The sequence below is a fragment of the Trematomus bernacchii genome, unplaced genomic scaffold (genome assembly GCF_902827165.1).
Source record: "Trematomus bernacchii unplaced genomic scaffold, fTreBer1.1, whole genome shotgun sequence".
In the NCBI taxonomy this organism is placed as follows: domain Eukaryota; kingdom Metazoa; phylum Chordata; class Actinopteri; order Perciformes; family Nototheniidae; genus Trematomus; species Trematomus bernacchii.
In genome coordinates, this window is record NW_022988043.1 from 11,624,567 (window position 1) to 11,650,835 (window position 26,269).

General features: G+C 41.1%; 2 protein-coding genes across 2 annotated transcripts; one reads left to right on the forward strand and one right to left on the reverse strand.

Annotated features, from left to right (window-relative positions):
- Window positions 1-558: 558 nt before the first annotated feature.
- On the reverse strand, window positions 559-6,908 carry lipg (lipase, endothelial). The gene is made up of 10 exons (XM_034118515.1): window positions 6,606-6,908; window positions 5,291-5,481; window positions 4,875-5,054; window positions 3,380-3,491; window positions 3,076-3,294; window positions 2,582-2,824; window positions 2,266-2,386; window positions 1,576-1,803; window positions 1,377-1,481; window positions 559-1,273 (listed from the first exon to the last, which is right to left on the reverse strand). The coding sequence occupies exons 1-10, from the start codon at window positions 6,694-6,696 to the stop codon at window positions 1,261-1,263; spliced, it is 1,503 nt and encodes a 500-aa protein (XP_033974406.1). The 5' UTR covers window positions 6,697-6,908; the 3' UTR covers window positions 559-1,260.
- Window positions 6,909-9,975: 3,067 nt separating this feature from the next.
- Window positions 9,976-25,810, forward strand: LOC117472954 (E3 ubiquitin-protein ligase KCMF1-like). The gene is made up of 7 exons (XM_034118412.1): window positions 9,976-10,111; window positions 12,044-12,211; window positions 15,235-15,374; window positions 17,604-17,705; window positions 19,544-19,724; window positions 23,043-23,361; window positions 24,154-25,810. The coding sequence occupies exons 1-7, from the start codon at window positions 10,096-10,098 to the stop codon at window positions 24,476-24,478; spliced, it is 1,251 nt and encodes a 416-aa protein (XP_033974303.1). The 5' UTR covers window positions 9,976-10,095; the 3' UTR covers window positions 24,479-25,810.
- The last annotated feature ends 459 nt before the right edge of the window (window positions 25,811-26,269 follow it).

Below are 26,269 nucleotides of genomic sequence, written 5' to 3' on the forward strand. Positions count from 1 at the left end.
GGTTTTGAATTGAATTGAATTGAAATGTGTAAACCCGTGTGATCACAAATACTTTCGGATTAAAAACGGGTGTTCATATTTAGTGTTTGATTCAGACTCTCTTCGGTTGAGAGGGAGCATAAATGAGCTTCTGTTGAATGACAGCTAATCTCAAGATTGTATTGTGAGCCTTCTATTTTCAGTTTGTAATCCAAGTGGTTTTGGCCAATCCAGACTGAGCAGGTTGTATGCAGGTTTTTAGTGGGTTTAGAGAGAGAAAAAGGCCAAGAACACTTTGGCTGAAATGCAATTACAGGATCCATCGGCTATAATCTAACACTTATACTAAAATTAGCCTGTAAACTGGTTTGCGAAACAATCCCTTTGTGAAATCATTGTCTCTCAACTGTAACTCCATCATTTCTCAAATTGGTAAATGGATGGTAAACAATAAATTGGCTTGCATTTCTGATGGTTACATAGAGATGCCAGTTACTTGGAAACATGATTTCAGACCAACATGTGATGGGTGAAATGACAAGCAAACAAATTAGTTTCTACAAATAACATGTGATTTTATTTTTTCCAAAAAAAGGTTATTTACATTATGTACATAACCCCCCCCCCCCCCCCCTAAAAGAAAGGACACATACAGTAACAATAACACTATCGACAAAACCTCAGATCGTGTGCAATGAGATAAGATATCTCCATCAGTTATACAGTGTATCAGTAATCTCTCAGCAGAAAGGCACACTTCTTGGTCACAACAGACACAAACAAACACATTAATGCACACAAACAAACACACAAATACTGCATCCAGGAGAAATGCATTGAACATATGCTTCATTATGGGATGTTCTCTGATAAATTACGTTGGTCTTGCAGTGCTTCCATTTTTCTCATAAATAAAAAATATTTAAAAATGTACAATACAGTAACTATTTGCTGGTGAGGTCTGTATTCTACGTCACTAGTCACAAAGGAACTTTCTGCAACCCCTCGGGCAATCTGAAACACATTTAGGACTGCTCCTTGCTTCCAGCCTGCGCATTGTTTTCAGCCATCTCGTATGCGCTGGCCATAACCCGGAGTCCTTGTCTTCAGAAACCAATAGAAACCTTCCAGGCGCAGTTAGAGTCCAGTCTAGCTCCTCCCACTGTGCCACGATCAATCTTCCTCCTAGAAAAGTGCTCAAATAAAGAGAAGGCCGTGTTTCCGGCGTTTCCATGTTGGGTCCCTAGTGATGGTGCGTTGGTTGTTGGAGGTGCCGAGTTGTTACATGAGAAGCCTGTAAAACAAAAGCAAGTTTCATTTACTCATTTGTAATGATCATTCAGCATAATAAAAATAAATAAATAAAATTAATTAATTAAGCAGTACGCGTTTCATACCTTTTTCTTGGCTTCACTTCCCAGCCATCACGACATTTCACTAAAGTGATAGAGTCCCCCGGTGAAATGTGGGTTTTTTCAGGATCTTCGGCACAAAATGTAAACCTGGGACAACGTAAAAAGGAAATCTCAGTTATTATTTGTCAATTAAAAAATATAACATGAAGGTTTTTGTTTTTTTTAAAGAGTGGTTACTTACTTTTTCTGAGTTTCCCCAGCTTTTACACGAATACGCCGGACTTCCAGCACAGGTTTGGGAGGTTTGGCGTTCCACGTCCAGATATTCTTCTTAAGGCTCTTCCAGACAGAGTTCCAGGATTCAGTATCTCCTTCCCAGCTCAGGCGGATCTTCAGCAGGTCACCAATATCCTTCTCAGTAAACACCAAGAAGGTGTTGGTCTGGTTCAGACCAATGATCTCATCATGGCTGCGCAAAAGGGAAGAGATATTGGGTAAGTCAGGTGCCCAGCAAACTGAAGTTATAGCATCTGTGTGCTCAAATCAACTTTTGAATTTGGAATTAATAAAAAAATACATTTAAAAAAGTGCAGTGAGTGACTTGAGCAGACAGAATCTGCCTGTCTAATGACATGTCTTGCTCTTACATCAAAGGTTGTGACTTTAAAGACTTTAAGTAAGCATTTGCATCTATGGTACGGTGAAATGAAAGATGAAAGTAGAAAAGACTATGTGCTTGGAAGTTTAAAAATGGAGGCAAGTTCAAGATCCAAATGTATAACACGGCAGTGTGTGTAATTATAAATATGAAAATGAAGTGTGGCTGCCAGTTTCTGCATACAAATAGACAGTGGCCAAATGCGCATGTCGGTTTAAGGGCCCATCATGCAAGTTGAATAAAAGGCTTTTTTGCTTTACATTTTATACTTACACATCAACAAATATATTTGTTGTATCATTATGGGCTCCATACAACTTGACATGGAAAGTGGGATCGGCATTGTCTGCCTGTTTTCTGTTGAACACGTGCATCTTCATCTGGTAGTGGTAGCCTTAAAGAAAACATAAAAACAGAGTTCATGTTTGATCCATTGTGTAACTGTGTACAGTAGTAGTTTACACCGGCATTATTGTGTTAGATATGGAGGTAAAAATAATGCAGTTGTTTTACAGAAGAAAGTAATCATCATAAAAATGTAAAAGATAAAACCTGCAATACATTCACAAAGCATCTCATTGTGACTTACCTCCAAAGGGAGTGTCAGCATTTGTCTTCAGATACATTTTAACGCTGCGCCTCTTGCGCAAGTTTCTGGTGTTGTAGCCGATGTTGTTGCAGCGATTTTTGCGGCAACTGAGGCAGATGCCCTTTTTGAAGCGATCAGGGCCGGTGCACTGGTAGGCAAAGCTCATGTGGTCCTTGCTCATCAAGGAGTCCACGAACAAGTGCACAGCACGCTCATGCTCGCACTTCATCACCTCCATGAAATCTGGAGAAATAGGAGAAGGCACATTAGGCTACAGTTAAAGAATAAGACTATGTTGAATTTTATTTAAACAGATTAATAGAGACTAAGAAAGTATCATTGACTCCTTTATGCAGATGGAATTATATAAACCAAATAAACTAAGAAATGTAGTGAAGTAAATCCTGTTTTCTGCAGATGTGGTGTAACTGATAGCTCTTGTTGTGGACAGCTGGGGCTACAAACAAACAAAGAGCCATTTCTGAAGCACTTACTTCCAGCAACTGCCAGGACGTCACGCAGGGCACAGCCGGGCTGCACTTCTCCACCATTGGGGTAGATGTCAATGTCTCCAATTGCCCCCTGAATCCCAATGCTTACACCCAAAGCCTCACGAGTGTATGTGTGCAGAACGTCCACAAAGTCGGCATCATCAGAGGAGAGGCGCTTCTGTGCCTCAACACCCTCAAACATTGGTCCTGCTGGGTCTAGACCTATTAGGAATAAAAGCAACAAAAGATCAGAACAACTGCATATCTGAGGAGTTTTAATTGAGTAATCAAGTTTCACCTAACTTACCAGTGATTCTGCCGATGGAACCTCGTACGAATTTCCCTGCATAGCCAGCTACATGAGCGCCTAAACTGTAGCCAATCAGATGCACTTTATCCAGAGGCAGCTGCTGCTCATCCTGTTAAGATAAAAACATAACACTCACATCAGCAGCTGAACACCACGAACACTGAACAAATCCTGGATTATAGCCAGTGATGATCAGTCGTGCCTGCAGCTGAGCAAGGCTCAGTTAACCCGGACAGAAAATACTGACAGTCCCCTCCATGCAACAGCGCCTCCACCATCTGTCTCAGTTTGTCCCCGTGAAATACTCTTTGTCAACGTTTACAACCACATGGCAGGGTGCCTGAATCTCTCTCTATTGCAATTTGTGAACCGGTCCAATTAAGTGACAGTGTGCTCTTTATGGAAGTTGTTGTCCTGGCCGCAAAAGTACTAAATTGACCCTGATCCACATTAGATAATATCAAGTATTATGTTCTATTAGCTGTAAAGACAAAGTGCCAGAGAGAACTTTAGCTACTGCCTCGGAGCAACTTGGGAGATCACAAGACATCCTAAATGAAGGGAAAATAATAATAATTTAATCAAACACACTGTCATTCTGACAAAGCATGCTGTGGTCTCTTAAAATCGCTCCAATGGTAAGACAGAAGGGGGGCAGATTTTATTGATTTATTGGTACTCAGCTTAGGGCTGCACGATATTGGAAAAAACTGACATTGCGATTTTCCCCCCCCCTGCGATATATATTGCGATATGAAAACATACAGGAATTGAAGAAAAGACCGTTTTTTTTCCCCACAAACCATCCTTTCTTGAACTTTAATGCTATACAATTGGTATTTTTTTAACTATATTTAACCGGATGAAGGATTTTAGTCACGGACGTCTGGATCTTAAGTTATCAGAGCAACAAACTGAGCTAACTCGGTTAGCAGCGCCGAACTGCCATGGAGAAACACATGAAACTACTTTATTCAGTGTTTTTAACTTTAATCACCAGGTCCGTTTGCTTTGGAGATTTGATTGTGATTGGTGGTTTGCTGTGCATGCAGAGCATGCAGAGCCTGCATGTCACTCACTCAAGTACCCCTGACATGAGAGCCGCGCAAGTTTTCCTTTTGTAGCAAGCAGCAAAATAATTGTAACATGACGTGTTTTAGTTAATTTGCCTACTTAATATCGCAAGTCCTAAAAATAAAGTTTTTTTTAAATCACATGTCCTGCGATGTGAATATCGCGCATGCGCATATCGCGATTATCGTCACGACACCATATATTGTGCAGCCCTAACTCAGCTGCTCTTTTGTCACGCAGCTGTACTGACTTTACAGCCAAGATAGATCAGATGACTCACTCTACCATAAGTAAAAAAACATAATAGAACCCCAATTTCATCATTCAGGTTAAGCACAACAAGGAGCATAATAGCATTTATAAGAGCAAAACAAGTGCGTTCGACACACATTGGCAATAAATTAATTACTGTACACACCTTAAGCCAGTTGAGCATGCTAGCAATGTGGAGGCCGACGTCATGGGTGTGATTGACTGCATCCGGGTAAAGCTGCTGAGCCTGGGATATCCAATCAACAACAACCACATTGGCTTCATTTTCCCGCTGCATCACAGCAGACACTAGCTTGTGCATCCAGCTTTCAAACATCCCACTCATCTGAAAGAGAAAAAGAACAGGAGTCAGTCAGCAAGACTTCTTTATGACCTCTTGGATGCTCTGCACTCAGTTAGCTCACATTCACATGATAAATTCCAACAATCAAAGTGCTCTGGATACAGACCCAACACATAAATGCCCTTCATTCAGTAAGAAGAAAGGCTTGTCAAGAGAAACCCAGGTAGAGAAAGAGAGAGACTGATATAGTGATGATACACAATTATTTCAGCTCATACCGTCCAGCCATGGATGATGAAGATTGTCTTGGCTGTGGCGTTGAAGCCACACTCCTCCAGACGTTCCGTCTTGCCAGTCTGCAGGTAGCAGCCTTCATGGTCAAAATCTAAACTCTTCCTCATGTTGTACTTGACGGAGCCATCAAGAACCTTGCTGTCAGTTGGCTGTTCATCTTTTACACCTTCTTCACCTGAAAGAAAGTTACACAGGATTTTGAGATTAAATTGAGCATATGCTTAAAATTAACTTTATTTCTCTTTCGCTTTTCTGATTCTTGTTAATAATTTAAAAAAAACAGTAACCTCCTTAACAAATATATATTATTTAAAACACAGGTCTGAATGCACTCAGCCAATCATGCCTCACACATACAGGAAGTGAAATGAGTCAACCAATCAACTGGCTGTTGCAGCCAACATCTGGTACTATAATGCCGGTAAAGTGGAAGTTGTACCCGAGACGCAGGCGCAGAGCCCAAATCTCACCGCCACCCTTCTTCTCTTCTCTCATTTCACACGCTTTTTCACACAGCTGCAGCCAGAGCTGGTTTAATTATATCTGAACACAGTGTGCTCCCATGCCTGAGGCTAAAAAAGTACAATAAAAGCATTTGACAAATGCATGAAGCAGTTGAAAGCTCAGAGGATGCTGACAGTTTATCAACATTCTAATTAGCCTATAGACATGTCGGTCATTAAGGGGGTTTCAAACTGAACAGTTAACATTTGGTCTCTTTGTGTTTGATAAAGGGGGAGCATTAATTCAAACCAGTCTGGATTAATCGTGCCTCTATAGCAGCAACGTCAAATCTGAATTTAAATAAACCCGACACCCTCTGGTAGTGGGCCAAACAGACCAAAATGACTTCAGCTGGGTTGTAAAAACGCTGGTGAGCGCCGCGGTGCTCGGTAAAACGCGGATTCAGCGGAACATCTTTCCAAATAGTTCCCACAGACGTGGCGTTGTGTGTCCTCCACTTGGAGCTTTGCGTCAAGACTCCTGCTGCTCCGAAAAAGGACACGTCGCAGTCTTTAAATCCATCCCCGCTTTTCTGGTTCGCTCTGCCCGCCACACTTGCTCGCTTTTGTAATATTGCCTAATAGCCCAGACATTTAGATAAATCAAGCGGGGGTTGCCGGGGAGAATGTGAGGAAATGGGACGTTTATGCTATAATATCTTTTCATTCAAATGTTTAACAAAATCGCCTGTTGGCCCTACTTTACATACGCGATGTTAGATTTTGACACTTCCCTCTGCAGCTGGGAAATAAATAAATTATAGAAATGAATGAACAAAAGATTTTCATTTCTTACCTTTAGGAACAGCGTTTTCCCCAGTAGCCGAAGAGAAAAGCGTAAAAGCACACTGTAGGGAAATCCACAGTAAAAGGGCTTTATGATTCATTTCTCAGTCACAGACGAGTGTGGTGGAATTAAAATCTTCCTGGGAAAATACTAATATCTTTCTGTATTGCCGGTGGCTGCGCGGAGGGTAGGTAGGTGACTGAGTTTAGATCCAGTTGTGACAAAGAGCAACAGAGCCCGTGGTGCGTTTTGTTGCGCGCCTGTGTTACACCGCTCAAGAAATGTATAAACTTGCATCAAGTGTCTCATTAGAGTTTTAAATAGTTCCCCTTTCCAGTCATCTGATCATCGGCTGATCTATCGTGATTCTTATTGGTCAAGCCCCCATTTGTGTAAGTTGAAGGCGTGGCAAACTGAATGAATTCGTAGTAGGCTCCTCACGTTGAGCGTGCTTTAACCCTTGTGGGGTGTGTAGCCTACTGACGCAAGCCGCAATAAAACGTTTCCAGTAGCCGTGTGGGATGAAGGTCAGAGAGCTTATTTTGTTGCCTAACCGGATCCAAAATAATGTGTAAATAATCAATATACAGTCACGAAGCTAATGAGACGCACTGACGTGAGGAGACACCAGTTTTATAAACACTGGTAATGTCGGTGTAATTTGTAGGAAACAATCCCCCTCGTTAATGGGAACATTTAAAAGGCTGTGTGTGTGTGTGTGTGTGTGTGTGTGTGTGTGTGTGTGTGTGTGTGTGTGTGTGTGTGTGTGTGTGTGTGCGCGCGCGTGCGTGCGTGCGTGCATGTGTGTGTGTGTGTGTGTGTGTGTGTGTGTGTGTGTGTGTGTGTGTGTGTGTGTGTGTGTGTGTGTGTGTGTGTGTGTGTGGCGCCCTCCCCCCCTGAAAGCATCGCCCCCTGCCTGGCGCGCAGCCAAACCATCAGCTTAGCTCACCGACCAGTTTGAATTGATGAGAGGAAGAATGAACGCACTCACGCAAGGGTCTCCGCAACAATAACACCACTGTTTTGTGTACATACATCATTGGACAGTAGTCAGGAGGAAGTGTCACCTGCCATCCCAGCAGCCCCTGGTACCGGCTAGCTTTCAGCAGCATCTCTGATATCAATGTCCTGCTAATGGTGATAATGTGCAGTAGGTCAGTGGGTTTATTGACTTTATGAGGTGCAAGAGCCATAAGACATTAATATTTTTAGTGATTGCATGGTACCTTTATCTATTACAGTAATATAAATAATAGGCCATTAGTGTATTGTGTTTTCTTTTTAACCAACAATGTACTTTAAATGTGAAATGCAAAAAAATCCAATGAATTCTTCCGGCTTCCCGGCTGACTTAGAAATATTCAATTTTTTTTATATCAAACGTTTTCCGTAATTAAAATGTATTGTTCAAAGGAATGTGAGAGTGTGGCGTGATACACGAGCGTCCAAAATAACTTGTCCTATTTTTACCAATGTATTTATAGCCATACTGTATTATTGTGGAAACAGGGCAGATGGTGCATCTTGAGAGGTTACTAGAGTTCAAATAATCAGATGATGCAATGCAGCGTGAAAGGCCCATTCTGCTCACTCATATAGGATGATTCCTGCACGGACATCAGGAATCTCTGGAGGGCAGTAGTCGCTGCAATGAAGGATGTGGAGTGTATTCTGAATTTTGAAACAAAGGAAGGTCTTTGAGGAATATGATATACCTGTCCTCAAGCACACAATGGGGCTTAAAATAGCAAACATCTTAGAGTATTAAATAACACTATGTCCTACGACTGATGAACCAATCATTTTTTATGTTTCTAGAAGGATTCGATCTAGTTTATGACAAAAAATACTGAAATACAAGTTGAATTGACATCCCATCCTCCTGTTATCTTGGGACTTGCCATTTCTACACTGTACGTAGCTATTGTGCATATGGCATTAAAGCCTTTGCAGTTCTCTCTGTTCTTAATTCAAAAGTTAGCTTGACAACAATTCTGTAGTTCTTCAAAAATCTAAAAAGCAGAACTCAACTCAACCACTTCCCAGAATAAGTCTGTTTGACCAAAACTAATACCAGACTTTGGCCTTTATAGTTGTTAGAAAGCAAATGTAGCATTACTTGTTCAGGAATAGTTAGTCTTTCCATCCACACACACCTCAACCAGCTGCTTGCTCTGACTGTCAATTTGATTCTGCACTTTGCTGACCTATTCAGATTTTTGCCTTCACAGTCTGCCTGGCAAGACCTAACAATGAGGCACTGTTAAATACTAAAACGATCACCTACGCAGGCTCTGAGGGAATAGCAGAAGGAGTGTAATTTAAACATATTTGTCTAATGTACCATTGTTCTTACTCATGTATTTAGTTACTCGGTTATTGTCCAAATAACTTCAGATACGAGCCACGAAGTGTGAACAAAGCTTGAGTTTCGAAGGTCTATTTATTCTTTATGTTACTTACATGCCATTCAGGGATTACAACTTTTTAAAAACTTTTTTTGAAATACAATTTAAAATGGATTTGATTGTAAACAGTACTGTTTTCAAATTATTCCTCTGTAGGTTAATTAAAAGAAATTGCAAGGTTTATTCGTAAGTGAGAATTCTCAAAATGTCTAGAGTCAATACGTTTCACAAGGAAACAGGGAAACAAAAAAGAGTGTGGGTTAAGAAAGATGGAGAAGGAACTTTCTATTAACCAGTGGTGTCAAAATTGAGTACATTTACTCAAGTATTGCACTTAAGTACACTTTTGAGGGACTTGTACTTTACTTGAGTATTTCCATTTGTTGCTGCTTTGTACATACCCCACTACAAATCAGAGGTATATAGTGTACTTTTATTCCACTAAATGAATGTAATACCTTAAGTTATTTTGCAGATTTGGATTAATGATGTGAAATATAATCACCACTCAAATAAGCCTTTAGTTACACCTCCACAAGCTACCCTGCAGTATACAAAGTATTTCAAATGAGCTGAACCTTTACCAGCTTTGATAAACACATAAATGCCTCAATAACTATAATCAGACATATATTATATTTTAACCAATCTGCATCATGAGTACTATACTTTGGGTACTTTAAGTATATTGTGATGCTTATACTTCTGTACATTTTTTAATGCAGGACTTGTAACAGAGAATTCCTACACTCTGGTAGTTCTACTTTTAATTAAGTACAATATCTGAGTACTTCTTCCACCTCTGCAATTAATACAATTATTAGAACGATTTAAATGTCCACAGCCACTCACCAGCTAAACTACCCTTCGCTCCACGGATGAGGCAGCAGCGCCACCGTGTGGACGGAGCAGCGGCGCACCGGACAGTGACACAGCAGGAGGCGGAGGGGGGGCATCGAGCCAGACCGGATCCTTCATGAGGGAAGAGGCCAGGGACAGCCAACCAACCCCGGCTTCTCTTCTCTTCACTAATAATATTCTGTATTGCAAGCTACGGAGCCCGAGCAGGGGGCTGCGCTAGTGTTCGTAGGATGTCCCGTCATGAAGGTAAAAACAGGCTTAAACTCCGAGGTGTGAGCATGTCGGGATGTGTGTTAAAAACGTTGACAGAACACCGTGAGCTAATGTTAGCTAGCCGAGAATGTCTTGTTTTGCAGCCCATCCTAGCTAGCGTCGGCTAGTGTTAGCGGCAAGGTTGCAGTGTAATTTCGTGAGGACGCATTATGGCGGCCACAAAATGTGTGTTAAATCCAACGGACATAATGTTACGTTTTGGAACATGTACACCAGCCATTGTTAGTTGACCAAAACAACGCTGTCATACAGACGGAAGACGCTAGTAAACGTTAGCTAAGTGTGCTAGCTAGCCTGCACGCTAGCTGGTAATGGGTTATGTAGGTTAACGTTAACAAGCTGTGGAGCGAGGGGGAGTGCCGAGAATAGGAAACATACGAGAGCAGGGAATCCCAGGTGGCTTTGCGGGGTTGTGGGGGCCTGTCTTCCTGTGAATGTTAGCATGTTTTAGCCTTACAGTAACAGTTGGCCTTTAGATTCCAGTTTCGCCAGCTAACATTGAGCAAATCCCCATCCACCTCGTCCTTGTGGCCAACCTTGTTGGGCTTGAAGTTGGCTGTTGGTGTCAAGAAGACGTCAGTAGATGTTTGAGCTCATCAGTCAGTAAAACGTTTAGTTAGTTGAAGTCTTCCATAGCTGTCTTGCTTTTGAGCTAAGCTAGTGTTAACGCTCTGGTGTATTTGTGAAATGGTTATTCAGCAGCGAAGGTTAGTCTGGCCTGAGCGGCCTTTAGTTTGCATGTTTGTGTTGATATTGTCGTTGTGGGCAGCTTTACTGTCAGAAATCATCAAGTTGTGTCTATCGTTGTTAGTGTCGTTAACGGGCTAGTCGTCAGCTGCTGCCCAACAGGATCACAGAGCATTGCTCTATGGAGGGAGATATGATGGAGTTTAGACAGCTTGGTGTCATACTATACACCAAAACTGCACGACTGTCCTAGTCAATCAGGAATGGCCTGGGTTTGAACAGAGAGGGTCCTTTACCCCCAGAGACACAAAGGGTTAAGCCTGTTACATATAGTGCTGGAATGAATATAGTGGAGAGGATGTCTTTTATGAATGACATGCTAGTTATTTGAATGTGAATTGGACACTAGCCTGTTGATCACTCCTGAGAAGGATGTCTCCTGAGAAGGATGTCTCCTGTTAGGATGGACACAGTAACATACGTGTCATACATGATGCATTAAATAACACACAGTGACAACTTCTAATATTCTGTGTCAAATGAGTGTTGTGTCTATTCTATGGTTATTTTTAGGTGGCAGGGCATTTCCTTTGAATATTTAACATTGACTTCCAATAGTTTAACAATAACAACACAGGAAATCGCCTCACCCTTGTCACTTAACCACTAGAACAAGAAGCAATGTTCAACCAAACTCAGAATACAAAACGTATAGTCAAGTCCAACAAAACAGTAACTCTTGACACATTATGCAATCCAGTACACTATCGCAGGACAAAAATACAAGTCCAACTTCTTTCACAGCCTCATTTAAAACTTAACATGAACACATAGGGATGTAGTTATTACTGTGGGGATTTTTATTAGATTGCATTAGAAGGTGTTCATGTACTGTCCACCACATGCATAAACCCTCAAGCATGTCATTACCATACTTTTAAAAATGATCCTGTTTGTAATTCTTGTATATGTTTTGAAGTTACATTTTTGAATAAGGTTAAATTATATAGCTTGTAGTCTTTGTACATAATGCATTAATTATAGGAATACACTTCTTAGGTCATTAAACTGAATTGATTAAGAAAATCCCAGTAGAAACATGTTATTTAATGTAAATGTAAAAGACATACTACTTTCTCTGATTAACACAAATATTAGATTAACAAAATCTAACCTCTTCCTTCTTTCTCCTGTCATGTATGATGTTTCTCCCCTCAGGCGTGAGCTGCGATGCATGTTTAAAAGGCAACTTCAGAGGTCGACGATACAAATGTTTAATCTGCTATGACTACGATCTGTGCGCATCGTGCTACGAGAGCGGTGCAACCACAACCAGACACACCACAGAGCATCCCATGCAGTGTATATTAACCCGAGTTGACTTTGGTAAGTAGAGTTGATGTTCACATCAGGCTAATTATGTATTCCAGATTATGGAAAGACAGCGGCCTTTCACTCATTAATATGATATTCGTTATTGTGGTTCAGATATTTGGTAATACTTAATAGTAAAAGGATATTGGTAATTCACTGACAATCTGACAAGAACATACAGCTGTTGAACATATTGTGTGAACATTTTGCTTTCTAGTCTCTACAGATCAGTTCTAAAGTTAACCCTAAACCAGACACACAGTAGCTACAGTATCATCTGATTTTAATAGTGATTTATTACCTGAATATAAGAGTAAGTATGATTTGTATCTGCATCTAAAACAGGGGTGTCAAACTCAAATACACAGTGGGCCAAAATAAAAAAATGGGTACTAGTCGAGGTCCGGACTGGTTCAATGTTTATTGCAAAACGTATTGAAATGAACTTATTGCACATATTAAACCTAGAATTAACAAAGCTTAAATTATTGCCTATAAAAACAACATTAAACATTAAATAATCAGTTGCATTCATTTCTTATGGCTCTATCTGCAGCTTTTCCAGAGTCATTTCTTATAATTACATTTTTCCACAGGCCAACAACAGCTTCAAAAAAACAATTCCCCTCAAAGAAAAAACCAAACATGCCCTGTTGTCGCAAGAAAAAAAGTGCAAAAGGAAACATCCATGTAAACTCAGTTTGCTGCTCTGTGATGCACACTAAGCCAGATACTTGGCATCTCATCTTGGGTGCAAGTTCATCAACGTTTGGGGTCAGGCTCTGAGCTGAGGAAATCCTCAGGATTGAGTGAAGGTGTGCGTGCAATATACCGGCGGGCCAGATCTAATAGAAATGAAATCCACCAAGGGCCTGATTTGGCCCCCGGGCCTTGAGTTTGACACATGTGATCTAAAGGAAGGATGTGTGTGTGGACTGTTGTGAAAGGGATGCCAACATTAACACAATGAAAAACTTTGAGAACAAATGATCAGGAATGTTTATAGGTTGTTCAAAGATGAGCAGTGGGTCACAAACAATCAAGAGTTTGCATATCTTGGCATTTCATAAAAGTAACAACTAATACTGGCAGCCTTTGGAAACCACCTTGGTGGCTTTAATAAGCCTGCACAAGTTAAACTGTTACAGTGAATGTTATCTTTTGCTGCCGCTGGCTTCTGTTGTCTGACATGGAGGCTGCTCCCAAACTGTTTAGTGGTGACTGATGTGACCCAGACAGCCTGAGGAGATTTTGGGAGTTTGTTATTGGGCCTTCTGGTATGATTTATTTCTACATGAAATAAGCGGCAGCAATGGGGATAGAGAGATTTCAATCCTGACTAGTCTAGACGTACTGTTAATGCAATTGCTATCATTTATTGGTTAGCATTACAGTAGATCTGCCATCTGCTGTAAGGAGTAAGTAATGGTTTGATGAATGGACCATCTTTCTTGCTGTTTTACAACCGCTTGTGCTATTATTTCATGCATTGCCACTGTGAAATCTGTTCATATTCAGCATTTCACACACCATAAATTCAGTTTTACAATCTGTTGCTGAGAACCCAGAAGAAGGTGCAAGCTCATAAAGACTTTTGCAGTTTTTGTAATTTCAGTGAAAATACACTGAACTGAACTATTTGTTTTTATGGAGGATATCATTATTTACCCTCACAGTTTGATCGTAGGAATTTAAAAGCGATTGTTTTGAAAAGCTGTAATGTGAGCCATATGTCAGACTTGTTTAAAATGAGTGGTTGTATTATTAGCTGTTAATAAGCTCTTGCTTTAGGCTGGCTTATTATGGGCGATACAGTATGCAGTAGGCCAGGAAAGGCATATTACAAAATGTATTCCTTAAAACTGCAATAATCATTGTTTTCTTGACTATATTGACATGTATATTAGGGTGGTCGTTAAAATTGAAAGTCGGAAAGTCTAAGCTCCAACCCCCAGAATTCATTCTATTAGTCAAGAAAACTCTTCTGGTGAATTTTTTTCCTCAATCTGACAACATTTACCCCATCCTCATCAACCTTGAAGTTTAGCCTCAGTTGCAGCACCGTGGCTGCTGGTGGCCCAGGTCGATGAGGGAGGGGTAAATATTGTCAGATTCTTGACTAATGGAATGAATTCTGGGGGTTGGAGCTTAGACTTTCCGACTTTCAATTTTAAGGACCACCCTACTGAGGCTAAACTTCAAGGTTGATGAGGGAGGGGTAAATGTTGTTGGAATTTGAATAAAATTCACCAGGAGAGTTTTCTTGACTATCTTAACGAATGGTCTCCGGTGGTTGGAGCTTAAAATAAATGAATTGGAAAATGTACATGGCACTAAGGACCACCCTAATGTATATAAGATAAATACAGATAAACCTACATTATCTAATTTGGCCAACAGCGAGTGACAGCCAAATGGTGTTGAGGACTAGCTGGTGAACAGCGTGAAGCATTTATCAATTACAGAATTTCATATGTCCCTCAGAAATGTATGGAAATCAACACAGAGCTATCAGGAATCTGGAAATGGGACTTGCCTAAATTCAAGTTGAGACGAAAGCTACTCCTTTAGCTGATGGTGTGTGTCTGTGTCCACTGGATGTTTAAAAAGGCTTCTACTACACATTCAAAATGAATCCTAACAACTTAATAATGTGGTAATTTGTCAGTTTCGTTTTAACAGCTTCTTCAAACTGCCTCCAGGTTGATGTTATGCGAGTTGGCAAGATAATCTTTTATAATGAACAGTCTCTTGACTAAAAGCTGTTTCTCAGCATGTTGATTGAACCTGTTTTTTTAATTGATATTTTCCAAATAGGCTTAAAAATCTCTTCTAAAAATACTTCTGAAGATTCAACTTTGTTTTTGTCCAACTCCCGTCACCAGGATTTCTTTATCATGTTGGATTCTGTGGCAGATGTGATAAAACGTTGATCCTACGTATGAGCAACACTGCAATCACAGCACCTGACATTGCCTTTGAGTTAAGAAATGCCAAAACATTGAGTCTGAATGTCCGTCTTGATTTCCCCTCAGACCTGTACTACGGTGGAGAGGCGTTCTCAGTGGAGCAGCCCCAGGCCTTCACATGTCCCTACTGTGGCAGGATGGGCTACACAGAGATATCCCTGCAGGAGCACGTGGCTGCGGAGCACACGGAGACCTCCACAGAAGTGGTGAGTGGGTGCTGAAGCTTCACCACCTCTATGACACCCTTTAATAACTGCACAGATCTTAAAGGTCCCCCATCATCCTCTTTTTCATCAATATAGTATAGGTCTCAGATATATACAAAACATGTCTCTGAACTGTTTGGCTCGAAATACCAAACAGATCATTGTAGCATCCCATAATCCCCTCTGTTTCAGCCCTGTTTCAAAAGTGCTGATTCTCTGTCTGTTACTTTAGATGAAAATAAGGAGCCACTCCCAACGCCCCTCTGAGAGATATTTGATTAAAAAGAACACAATGGTGCTCTAGGAGGAGATTCAGGTGATAAGGTGGGGGGGTGTTACCTTGGTTGGTGATTGGCTAATGGTTACACAACCCAAAAAATCATGACATCATAAAGTGGCCAAAATCTGATGAGCTCATTTTCAGACAGGTTTTTATATAAATGGATCAGGACACAAAGTGAGAGAATCTTTTTTCCTGAACTTCTGAATCTCTTTCTGAACTTGTATGTCCCCTTTTTAAGGGGACATATATTTATGTATAAAAGACATGAAAAAGGGGATTTTGCATAATACGTCGTGACCTTTAAGACCTGGAAACATTTATATTTTTGCTGATTTTCCTCACATACCTCAGAATGTTTCTCAGTTCAGCGAAGTGAATGTGTCTGAAACGTCCCTCACATGAGGGCACTGGATGTTTTTGAAAGTGTTCTGTAGTTTGTTTATATCATAACCGTCGCCTTGATTCCCACCGTCGCAGTCAAAGCCTAGTTTGATGTCAGCTAGAGACACGGCGAGTAAAACTGAACTGCATGTGATGCCAGGTAGACTGTGCAGCTCTATTTATAGATGCTCACTGTTGTTCTTCTGGTTTGAACTGCAGAGAAATACTTAGGAGCACCTTACTTTACTGCTGCTGTTATTGCAATGTTTGAAACTCATTTTAGATTTGTATTAGGGCTGTGCGATTATGGCAAAAATCATAATCACGATTATTTTGGTCAATAATTGATATCACGATTATTAAATACGATTATTCATTGACTTTGAAAACATCCATTTATTGAACTTTTAAACAAATACAAATAATAATTTGAACAGTATTTTTTTAACTGTTGATTTCCCTGAGCGTATAATTCAACTGAAAAACCAATACAAAAATAAATTAAATAAATGATACATTTATATCTACATTTAAATAAATAATATCAAAATAATAAATACCAATAAGCAAGATCAACAAATATTTTGGAGCGCACTTCAACAAGCTACTAAACATATATAAATATGATAAATACAAATACATTTGATCAAATATGTTGCAGTGCACTGTCACAACCTAGCAAAGCAAAATAATCGTTTTTTTTTCTCGATTATGTTGTTTTCGTAATTGTGGCAGGCCAAAATCGTAATTGCGATTAAAATACGATTAATTGCACAGCCCTAGTTTGTATTGATGAATCTTTTTCCTTCCAGACAACCTCAGATTACCATACATTTTACAGTAAATCATAAATCACTGCAGATTCTACTAACTTTCTTTAGTGTGGTCCAAACCATTATAATGGAGTTGTTAGAGTGGCACATTTAAATGTGGTTATACAGGTTGGAAATAATGTACCTAATATTGAATAAGGGTTCATTTTGACATGAACTGCTTTTGGTTTGTATGCATTTTCCACAGTAATAACAATAGTTTTATGAAAGTTTTTTAGTTTGTGTAGTTAATTTATGATAATTATCAAAACCATGATGCAGGTTTTCACTCAAAAACACAACAAGCATAGCAGGAAAACCTTTTATATTTATATATATTTGAGTTCATGACCTCAAATATAGTTTTAGTTTGTCATGTTATGACAGCCTTATAGGGCATCGCAGTCATGAGTTATTGTCTTTAAAAAAAAAAAGAAAAAGGGAAGCAAATACTTCACATCCAAATCAATACTATAAGTTTATAGCTTAGCACATTTTGATTTGATGCCTTTTTTTAAATGGAGAAACCTAACAAAAGGACATGATGCTCTTCACAGTGTCCATGATACCACAGTACAGCCCATATGTCCTTCTGTGTGTCCGGAGCCTCCCTGAGATCAGAGATCATCTACAGCAGATAGACATTTTCCGATCTCAGTGTTTGTTCAAGAGCGCCCCGCAGCACAACTGCTGAATGTTGAGTGTTTAGTGAAGTGTGCTGATATTAACGTGCGCTCTCCTCCTCTCCCCCAGATCTGCCCCATATGTGCAGCGCTGCCAGGTGGCGACCCGAATCACGTGACGGATGACTTTGCTGCACATCTCACACTTGAACACAGAGCGCCCAGAGACTTGATATCCTTTTATAACAGTAATCCTTCCTCCACAGACGAACCATATTCATCTCATATGTTGACTGTCAAATGTGTTGAATTTGTTTGGCAGTCAGTTGGGGAAAAAAGAAGCAGACTTTGAAGGTTTCTGTGTGGAAACGATGCACTTTGTGTCATGCAGATTGCTTTATCATTTTAGAGATTAGCGCACCAGGGCTCACTGGAACTGACATTTGTTGACATTTTGCTGATAACATTAAAGCCTCCTGTGGTAGTGTACCCAATCACCATGGTGGTGAGTGAACAAAGGTGAGGTTGAATAGCATAGTATAATAACAGAATATGTGCAGTTATGATTTCATGGCTGTTTTCAAACTAAATGATGCCATCGCAACATACTCACCAGGACACTATCGGAGTTTTTTTATTGCCGCAACAATCCCTGGTTGTTTGGTACTGAACATTATAATGTTTCCAATGAGTTTTACCCAGTACCATGTCGAGATTTTGAGTTAAACACTGGTATGAGTGTGGACAGATGACATGAGTTGAAGTATTTGAATCTTTATCTGGAGAGCAGACTCTGTATCATTGCATCCCTCGTAGCTTGCATTGTTTTTCATCAAAGTGGAGAGATGGAGCACATTTCTGCAGAAGGCAGTCAGGGAACAACAATTATAAATGTGTCTCTAAAAGTGAAAACGTGAAACAATGTAAACGATGCAGGCTTGGGCTGCACAATTAATTGAATTTTATCTAAATTGCAATAAGGGCTAGTTTGCTTTTCTAATTGCAGTAGACACAATATTGGCAAAGTAGGTGTTAATAGTATTCTAAATTAAGGGTTGTGGTGCTGCATAGATGCCTGCCTACAAATTGCACTCTAAGAAACTCATAAAATACATTTTCTTTTCTCTTAAAAAAATCAAATCATAATAATTTAAAATAGATCTTTCAATGATAATGACAACATTGAGGCAAAATGTATCAATCCCTCCAATTTTGTAAATAGTATGCGATTGGAATAGTAGTCAAAATAATCGTAATTAGTTATTTTCTTCCCTAATGCAGATGTGTTATTAGAGAAGAGGTTCATGTGATTGACTCATTAGAAATGGAAGGCTCTGCTTGAGTGTATAAGTCAATGTTCTTGGACTACAGAAGCTACCTTTCACAAGTTGTTCAGGGGAGCCTCAGAATGGAGAACATTTCAAAAATGTGTTATTTATCAAATTGTGTGAAGGATTGAAATGGCAGCATCTGCCTGTCAGAGCCGTCTGAAACACTCGCTGTGAGTTTCTGTCTGAAAACCTCCGAGGGCTGCTGACTATTTATAGAGTCCTTTTGATTTAGAGCTTTTGAGAACATTGAAATGCAAAATCCTAGTTTAATGAAATACAGATGGAACAAGTACCATGCTGTTTGTGGGCTTACCCAGTGTGCATCAGTTTGTTGTCGGAGTATAATCATTTCCCCATAATGCAGCAGTTCAATTTTCTGTCCACACTATCTGGACTACACTAGCAATACACAATGAGTGAAGTCAGGAGGAATGAAGTAACTTACTCACTCAACTTAAAGTGAACAATGACAGCAAACAAGCAAGTTTATATGTTGGTCAGAGTAGATTGACGAAATGTTCAATATTCATTCTAGAAAAACATGGATTATGTGTGGTTTTCTTGCCTAAGTAAAGACTACATTGCCTAGACTTTAAGTCAACAAAAAAAACGAACTTATGGTAAAAATGTTTAGACAGTTTGTAGATTGAAAGTGTAATAAAATATAAAAATGAAGATGAATTGGATGGCTGTTTGTTCCTGATGTGTTCCCGATGGGTTCCTTAACTGCGCTCTTCACGATGAGTCCAGTGGGGTGCGGCACGTGAGGCGGATGTTCCACCCTGGCCGTGGGCTGGGGGGTCCCCGAGCCCGCAGGTCCAACATGCACTTCACCAGTAGCACCACAGGGGGGCTCTCCACCAGCCAGAGCTCCTCACAGAGCTCCAACTACAGCAGAGAGGCCATGGACCCCATAGCAGGTCAGAGACAGACACACACACACACACACACACATGGGACAGAGACATCAGATACAGCCTTCCTCTGAGACACACAGCTGTGGATCCTGATGTAGTTCAGATAATAAAAACGTATATATTCTCGTTATACATTCAAGCAGAAAACCATTCAATTGAATATCATCCAGCAACAACTGCAGCAGGTCTGACACACAAACAATGGTGCTCAGTACTAAATCCTCCATGTTGTCTGAATATAAACTGTTTCTCTCAACGATTAACTAAATGCAGTTGCAGAGATATACGAGTGCCTGATATAAAAAAGTGTATAAAACAGTAACATGTCCGCAGAGCTGTTGCAGTGGCCCTTCCTTGTTTATCCTGTTCCTGATTGTAGTCCGGTTCAGTTATTGGCATCCACCGTGTCAGCTCCGGCTGTGCAGTAATGAGCGGCCCTGCTCAGTGCCTCACAAACAGCCGCCTCACTAACGACCCGCCGTGCCTGCTCGAACGTTGACCCGCTGAGGGTCTTATCGTGCTCAACGTGTGTCTTTTGTGTTCTAGTGATGACTTCTGACTGGATCAGATGCTGCTCAGCAGTCCTGCGTGATTGTTGTTCCATGACAGTATAGTGCATAAATGCTAGAAAAACAACAAAACAAGGCATCTTATTTCAGATACTTTTATGTTTTTCTTTTTTTAAATTGTTTTATTAACTTAAAAAGGTTTTATTCTTTGACACATTTAAACCGTTTCTAACATTAATCAATATGAACTAACCATCGGTGCTCTCTATAAAGATCGATCAGGAGAGCCGATCACATGACGTAAAATACATGACACTTTTCTCTGTGCGTGGCAAAACAAGCTCGCCGAAATGGCTTCACCAGTATTTTAAAGTGTCCGAAAAAGACAATAGAATAGCGGTATGCAACGTGTGTGAAGCAGAAATCCTGCAGCTCCGCCCGCTGTGACGGACCAGTGAGCGGAGCGAAACACACACTAAGGTGCTTGCCCCACGTGTGTTACGCATACAGCCGTTTGCGTAACTGTTTAGTGTCATATAGACCGTTCTGCCACACTAGGACGACCGAATATGGCAGTAAACAACTGCGGTAACGATAACGGGTCCCAAGGTGGATAGAACGGCATACGCAACGCTCTGGGGGGTCCAACGGCTCCGTGTGTAGGACCTATACGATCATTTTGTGATAATGATGACGCAATAGCCCTGCCTCCCCCCACCTCTGCCGCTCACCCCCGCAAAAGTAAACTGCACACTGAATTCAGATTATTTATCTTTATCTCGTTATGCACATAAATGCGAGTGAAGTCTAATCTGACAGGACGGAGACACGCAGCTCCTCCTGCTGTGATGCAGCGGGAGGAAAACACACACTTCAAGTCAGATCATCACCCTTAGCTATTTTAATTAGCCTACCTCTCAAACTACCTTTACTGTCTGCCGGGTCACTCATTACTGGATCAGCTGCTGCATGAGACAGACACTGACGCTGTCAGAAGAGAGGAAAAAGAGAGGACAGGCTCCGTGTATTTTATTATTATTATATATATATATAGTCGTTATTCATTTGTTTTAAAGCTTAATAAATAACAAAGAAGACCTTTGACCGGCACTTTTATAATTTTGTCCGGAAGATTTGAACTTTTACACACGTTGACCGGCGAAAAACTGCCCGGTTCCCTCGGCCCCCACCACGGAGAATAAACCATGGATGTATAATAAGAACTGGATACAGCGTGGGAGGCGGGGCCTCATTCATTCCTATAAGAGTTGCTCATTCGCGCATGATGATAAAATGGCCCAACTTTTGAGAGAGCGAAACGTCACAGATTACCCGGCATGCCTGAGAAGTACCCGTATGTGCGCTCATAGCGCATGCGCAACTTTAACCATGCCCCCCAAAATGCTCGTTCACATCAAGCACGTCAATTTGCGTACACGTAACAACACCGCACGTTCATGACAGCATGGTAATGTTTGTTATGATAGATTTGATATTAACGAGGCGGCAGTTAGCAGCTAGCGGTTAGCTAGTAATTATGCTAATTTACACATCAATCGTTATGTACTTTTATATTACGCTGTAACAGGATCTAGTGATATCCAAGCAACAGAGCTTCATTTAGCATGAAAGAATTATTGCACTGTATGTATATGTATGTATATATATATATATATATATATATATATAGTATATATATATATATATATATATATATATATATATATATATATATATATATATATATATATATATATATATATATATATATATATATATACACACACAGTGCAATAAGCTTCTTAGTGCAATAAGAAGCTACAGGGACGTTAATCTATGTCGGTAATATTAACTTTATTTAATACAACATTTACGGTACAAGATTTAATCATACAGCCCATGTAGTATAATATTTTACAAATGATGAATTACAGCAAACATGTGCAATATATCCATTATTACAGCTCCGTGGGCTGGCAGTAAGACGATATGGGTCCGTTCTTATAGTGCATCCATGGGTAAAGATAAACTCATGTAGTGCTGAACACGTAACATGAACGTGCCGGGCGGCGCGGTCCCGTGGGTTAGATGCGCGTTCATAATGCAGAGGGAAATAACTCTCAGAATAACGTTATTAGCACATTTTACAACTTGAGGAACGAATGTTTTTAATAAGGGCTATACAAGTGTTCATACTGGGTAGTTTATTTAGTTTAAAAAAAATTATCCAACGATTTACAGACCACTCTTTCCCCATGTAAGTCAATGGGAAAAAGTGTTTCCGGGCCTGGCAACCAAAAGGAAGTGTAGTACCGCCGTTTGGCCAGCACGAATATTTTCATCAGAGTCCGGCGCACTTCCTGGGGGCTTGGAATAAACAGAAGGCCAACCATGACGACCATGCTTCTTCGCTGCTTTTGTGGAGGAAGTTACAGCGCCACGTACAGGCTCGGCATATGTACTGCAGCTTTTTCCAGCGGTTGGAGCTAAGCGGAGCTGTCTCGTGTGAACAGACACTATCCGGTGTATATTGCGTGTGGACGGAAGCTTTTTTGCGATTGCGTTAATCCTATGCGTTTTGCCGTATGCGTTCCCGTGGGGCACCAGCCTAAGAGTTAGAGATTATCACAATAGATGGTGAGGTACTTTTCAGTTGTTATTGACTCATCATTGCAGGAGTATTCATGAGATCCTGCTGTCTGATACTAACCAGAGTGATTGGTGCCGCTTAATGGACCAACAAGTGTTTGCTTGTCGTTCTAATCTTTATTTTTGACACCAAGCCCTTATCCTCTCCATCTTGTTCCTCCAGAGCTTCTGTCCCAGTTGTCGGGGGTGCGGCGCTCGGCGGGGGGGCAGCTCAGCTCGGGCCCCTCGGCCTCTCAGCTCCAGCAGCTCCAGATGCAGCTGCAGCTGGAGCGGCAGCAGGCCCAGGCCGCGAGGCAGCAGCTGGAGACGGCCCGGAACGCCACCCGGGGAGGGGGCCGCGCCAACGCTATCCTCAACAGCAACTCAGCCGCAGCTAACCCCAACCCCAGCGCCAACCACAACTCCAACCCCAGCCCCAACCCGGGACCCCCGGAGTCCAACACACAGCACCCTGCACATAGCTCCCAGTTCCTACTCAGCAGGTGGGCTCTCATTCCTGCACTGTTCAATGTCTTCACTCCATGGGGGTCAAACTCAATTTCATCCCGGGCCACATTAGCATTGTGGTTGCACTCAAAGGGCCGGTTGTAACTTTAAGACTATATAAATATACATATATTAATATATATGAAATAATGTATTATATTACATTATTGCCACTGCATTGTATTATTATCGGATAGGGTAATAACTCCATAATTAACTACGTCTGAAAGCAGAAGTCTAGGGCAAATAATTCCAAATAATTGAAAGTCTCTTCAGTGCACGTCACAAAATGAGAAGCATTGTGGGACATGTAGTTTATGGACAACGTGCTTCTGTAAAGCGGCATGTAACTGTATAATAAACGTATTATATTCTTTGCAAGTTCCTTGCGTGCCACATCAAATGAAATCGCAGGCCGGATTTGGTACGCGGGCCTTGAGTTTGACACCCCTGCTTTACTCCAATGGCCACTGGATGTTTGACCTTCAGGCTCTCTAATCTATATTTTTGAAAGGTAGTCTGTTAACATTCAGTGTTTTAACCTAAATGAGTGTATTGTAGTTTATCTACAAGCATGTTTCTGTGACCCAATGCTAAACTTTCAAAGGAAAACTATTTACCTAATCGTGATTGATTTTACTTTTTGAAGAATCTTTATGCCTTAAAACACGTCTGGAGAGGATCTTTTAGACTTCATTTGATTTTCTACGGTGATTTGCTTTTACATCCATCTCTTGAAATCCACAGTTCCTCTGACCTTTGTCTCCTCTCTGTCGTCTCTCCCTCAGGCTGAGCGAACCGCGGCTCTCTGAGGCGGAGCGGCAGGCGTGCGAGGCGCAGTGGGCCGACCGCAGCCTGTTTGTGACGGAGCTGCTGCTGTCCACGCTGCTGCCCGACGACGACGCCTCAGCCTCCTCCTCCGACGAGGACGACTGTCACGGCTCGTTGCGGAATTTCGCTGACTTCGAGGCCATGGGCTGTGTAGAGGTCATGACCTTGGACGTGGCGCTGGAGAACCTCAACCTCAAGGAGATGACCCCGGCTACCAAGACGACGAAAACAACGTCTAAAACGGCGCCAACGAAGAAAGAGCCCCCCGCACCGCCCCTTTGATGACACGGCCCCCCCCCCCCCCCCCACCTCAAACCACCATTGTACGTGGCTGACTGCCGAGTCGGTCCGACTGCCAATGGATGACAAAAAAAGACTGCAGTTCTTTTTGGCTTTGTTTTAATTATTTTCTTTCTCAGTGATTGTCATTTCAGCTCTGTCGCGCCCCACTCCACCCCATGCTTATTACGTTGTGTACATTGAATAAAAGTAGTGAGACGAGAGAATGTGAAAGCAAGCAAGCAAGCGTGGTGGGTGCGTGAGAGAAAGAAAAATAACTATATAAATATATTATAGAAAAATCTATATGAAAGCTGATAATCAATTCCACATAACCCTGTGTTTCCTCTAGCGGACGAGCGTAGTGTAGAGAGACGAACACCTCACACACTCACCCAGGGAGAGGCACACAGTCCTCGCCGGTAAAAATGCTGCTGTGTATTTATAGTTATTAATTAAAGTGCTTGGATGGTTTACCACAACTTAAGCATGAGCTTAAATCACCATGTGCCCATTTTGAACTGCACAGTCACGAGGAGGGGTCTTTCTCTTTGGTTCAGACACCTGAGTAACTGTAAAGAACGGTGCTGAGTGCCACACCACGGCATTTCTGCACCACACACACGCACACACACTGATGGCAGCGTTTTGGTACATTCATGTCCAGTCTCAACCCCCTTTCCCCTCCCCTGTGTGTCATCACCTGTTTTGGGTCATGTGACCTTGCTTTATATCGACTGTGGGCACTTTGGTTTTGAATTACATATCCAGTGTCCATTGGTGTACACTACAGATGCTCTACGTAAAGGCGATACACAACTCGGAGGCAAACCGATGAAGCTCCCCAGTGTGACCGTTTTCAGGCCTTTTCTAACATGGAAGAAACACAACCTGGTCTTCAAACTGTTTTGTTCCCCCCCTTCTCTCTCTTTTATGGAAGACCAGACCCTACTTTCTTTCTTCAAGCTCCCCGTGATCTGACATTAATCTTCTCTCCATTACTCATGAATGCAAAGATTACTCATCATGTGACTTGAAGGAGAGGATCCTGCGTTGCTCTTTCCAATCGTTTCTCAGTCAGAAAGATCTGTGTATGCCTCGCTGCTACCTGAAGAGATGCAATGTATGATGTTTGGCTCAGCGAACCAGGCCAAACCACAGGGTACACCTTTCAGTTCGGAGGACAATAAAATGTTTTGGATGGAAATGAACTAACCCAATACTGCGCTCTGGTTTGTGTTTTACTTTCTTTTTCTCATTTGCTAACTTCTTGGTGAGCATGTACAGTATATGGTAAAAATAAACACCTATCTTACAGGTCAAGTTTAATCTCAATTAGTCTTGTCATCTCCTCTTGTCAGCAGCAGCAACACCAGACCAACATGCGAGGCTCAGTTCACAGTCGGACTGGAATCAAGAAGGACAGAAAATGATATTCAAACATGTATTTTTGCTGGAGTTCTTTTTTGGCCTTCTGGAAACTGAAGGTGATGCAATGCAGTATATTTCATCGTCTCCATAAGGAAATGTGTTTGGTCTCTGCTCTGCAGTTCAACAGAAGGTACAAATAATACATACTACATAGTAAACGATAAAATACATGAATGTATATGTACACATAATACACATAAGCCTCGACTAGTCTGACCTGTGTATATTATTTCTTTACATAAGATGCTAGAATTGCATGTCAGATGTAATTAAGGCAGAGTACATTATACTAAAATATTAAGGCCACAAACACTATACAATCTAAGCTGCTTATTTGCTGTGTGCCATGAAAACATTGGCTTT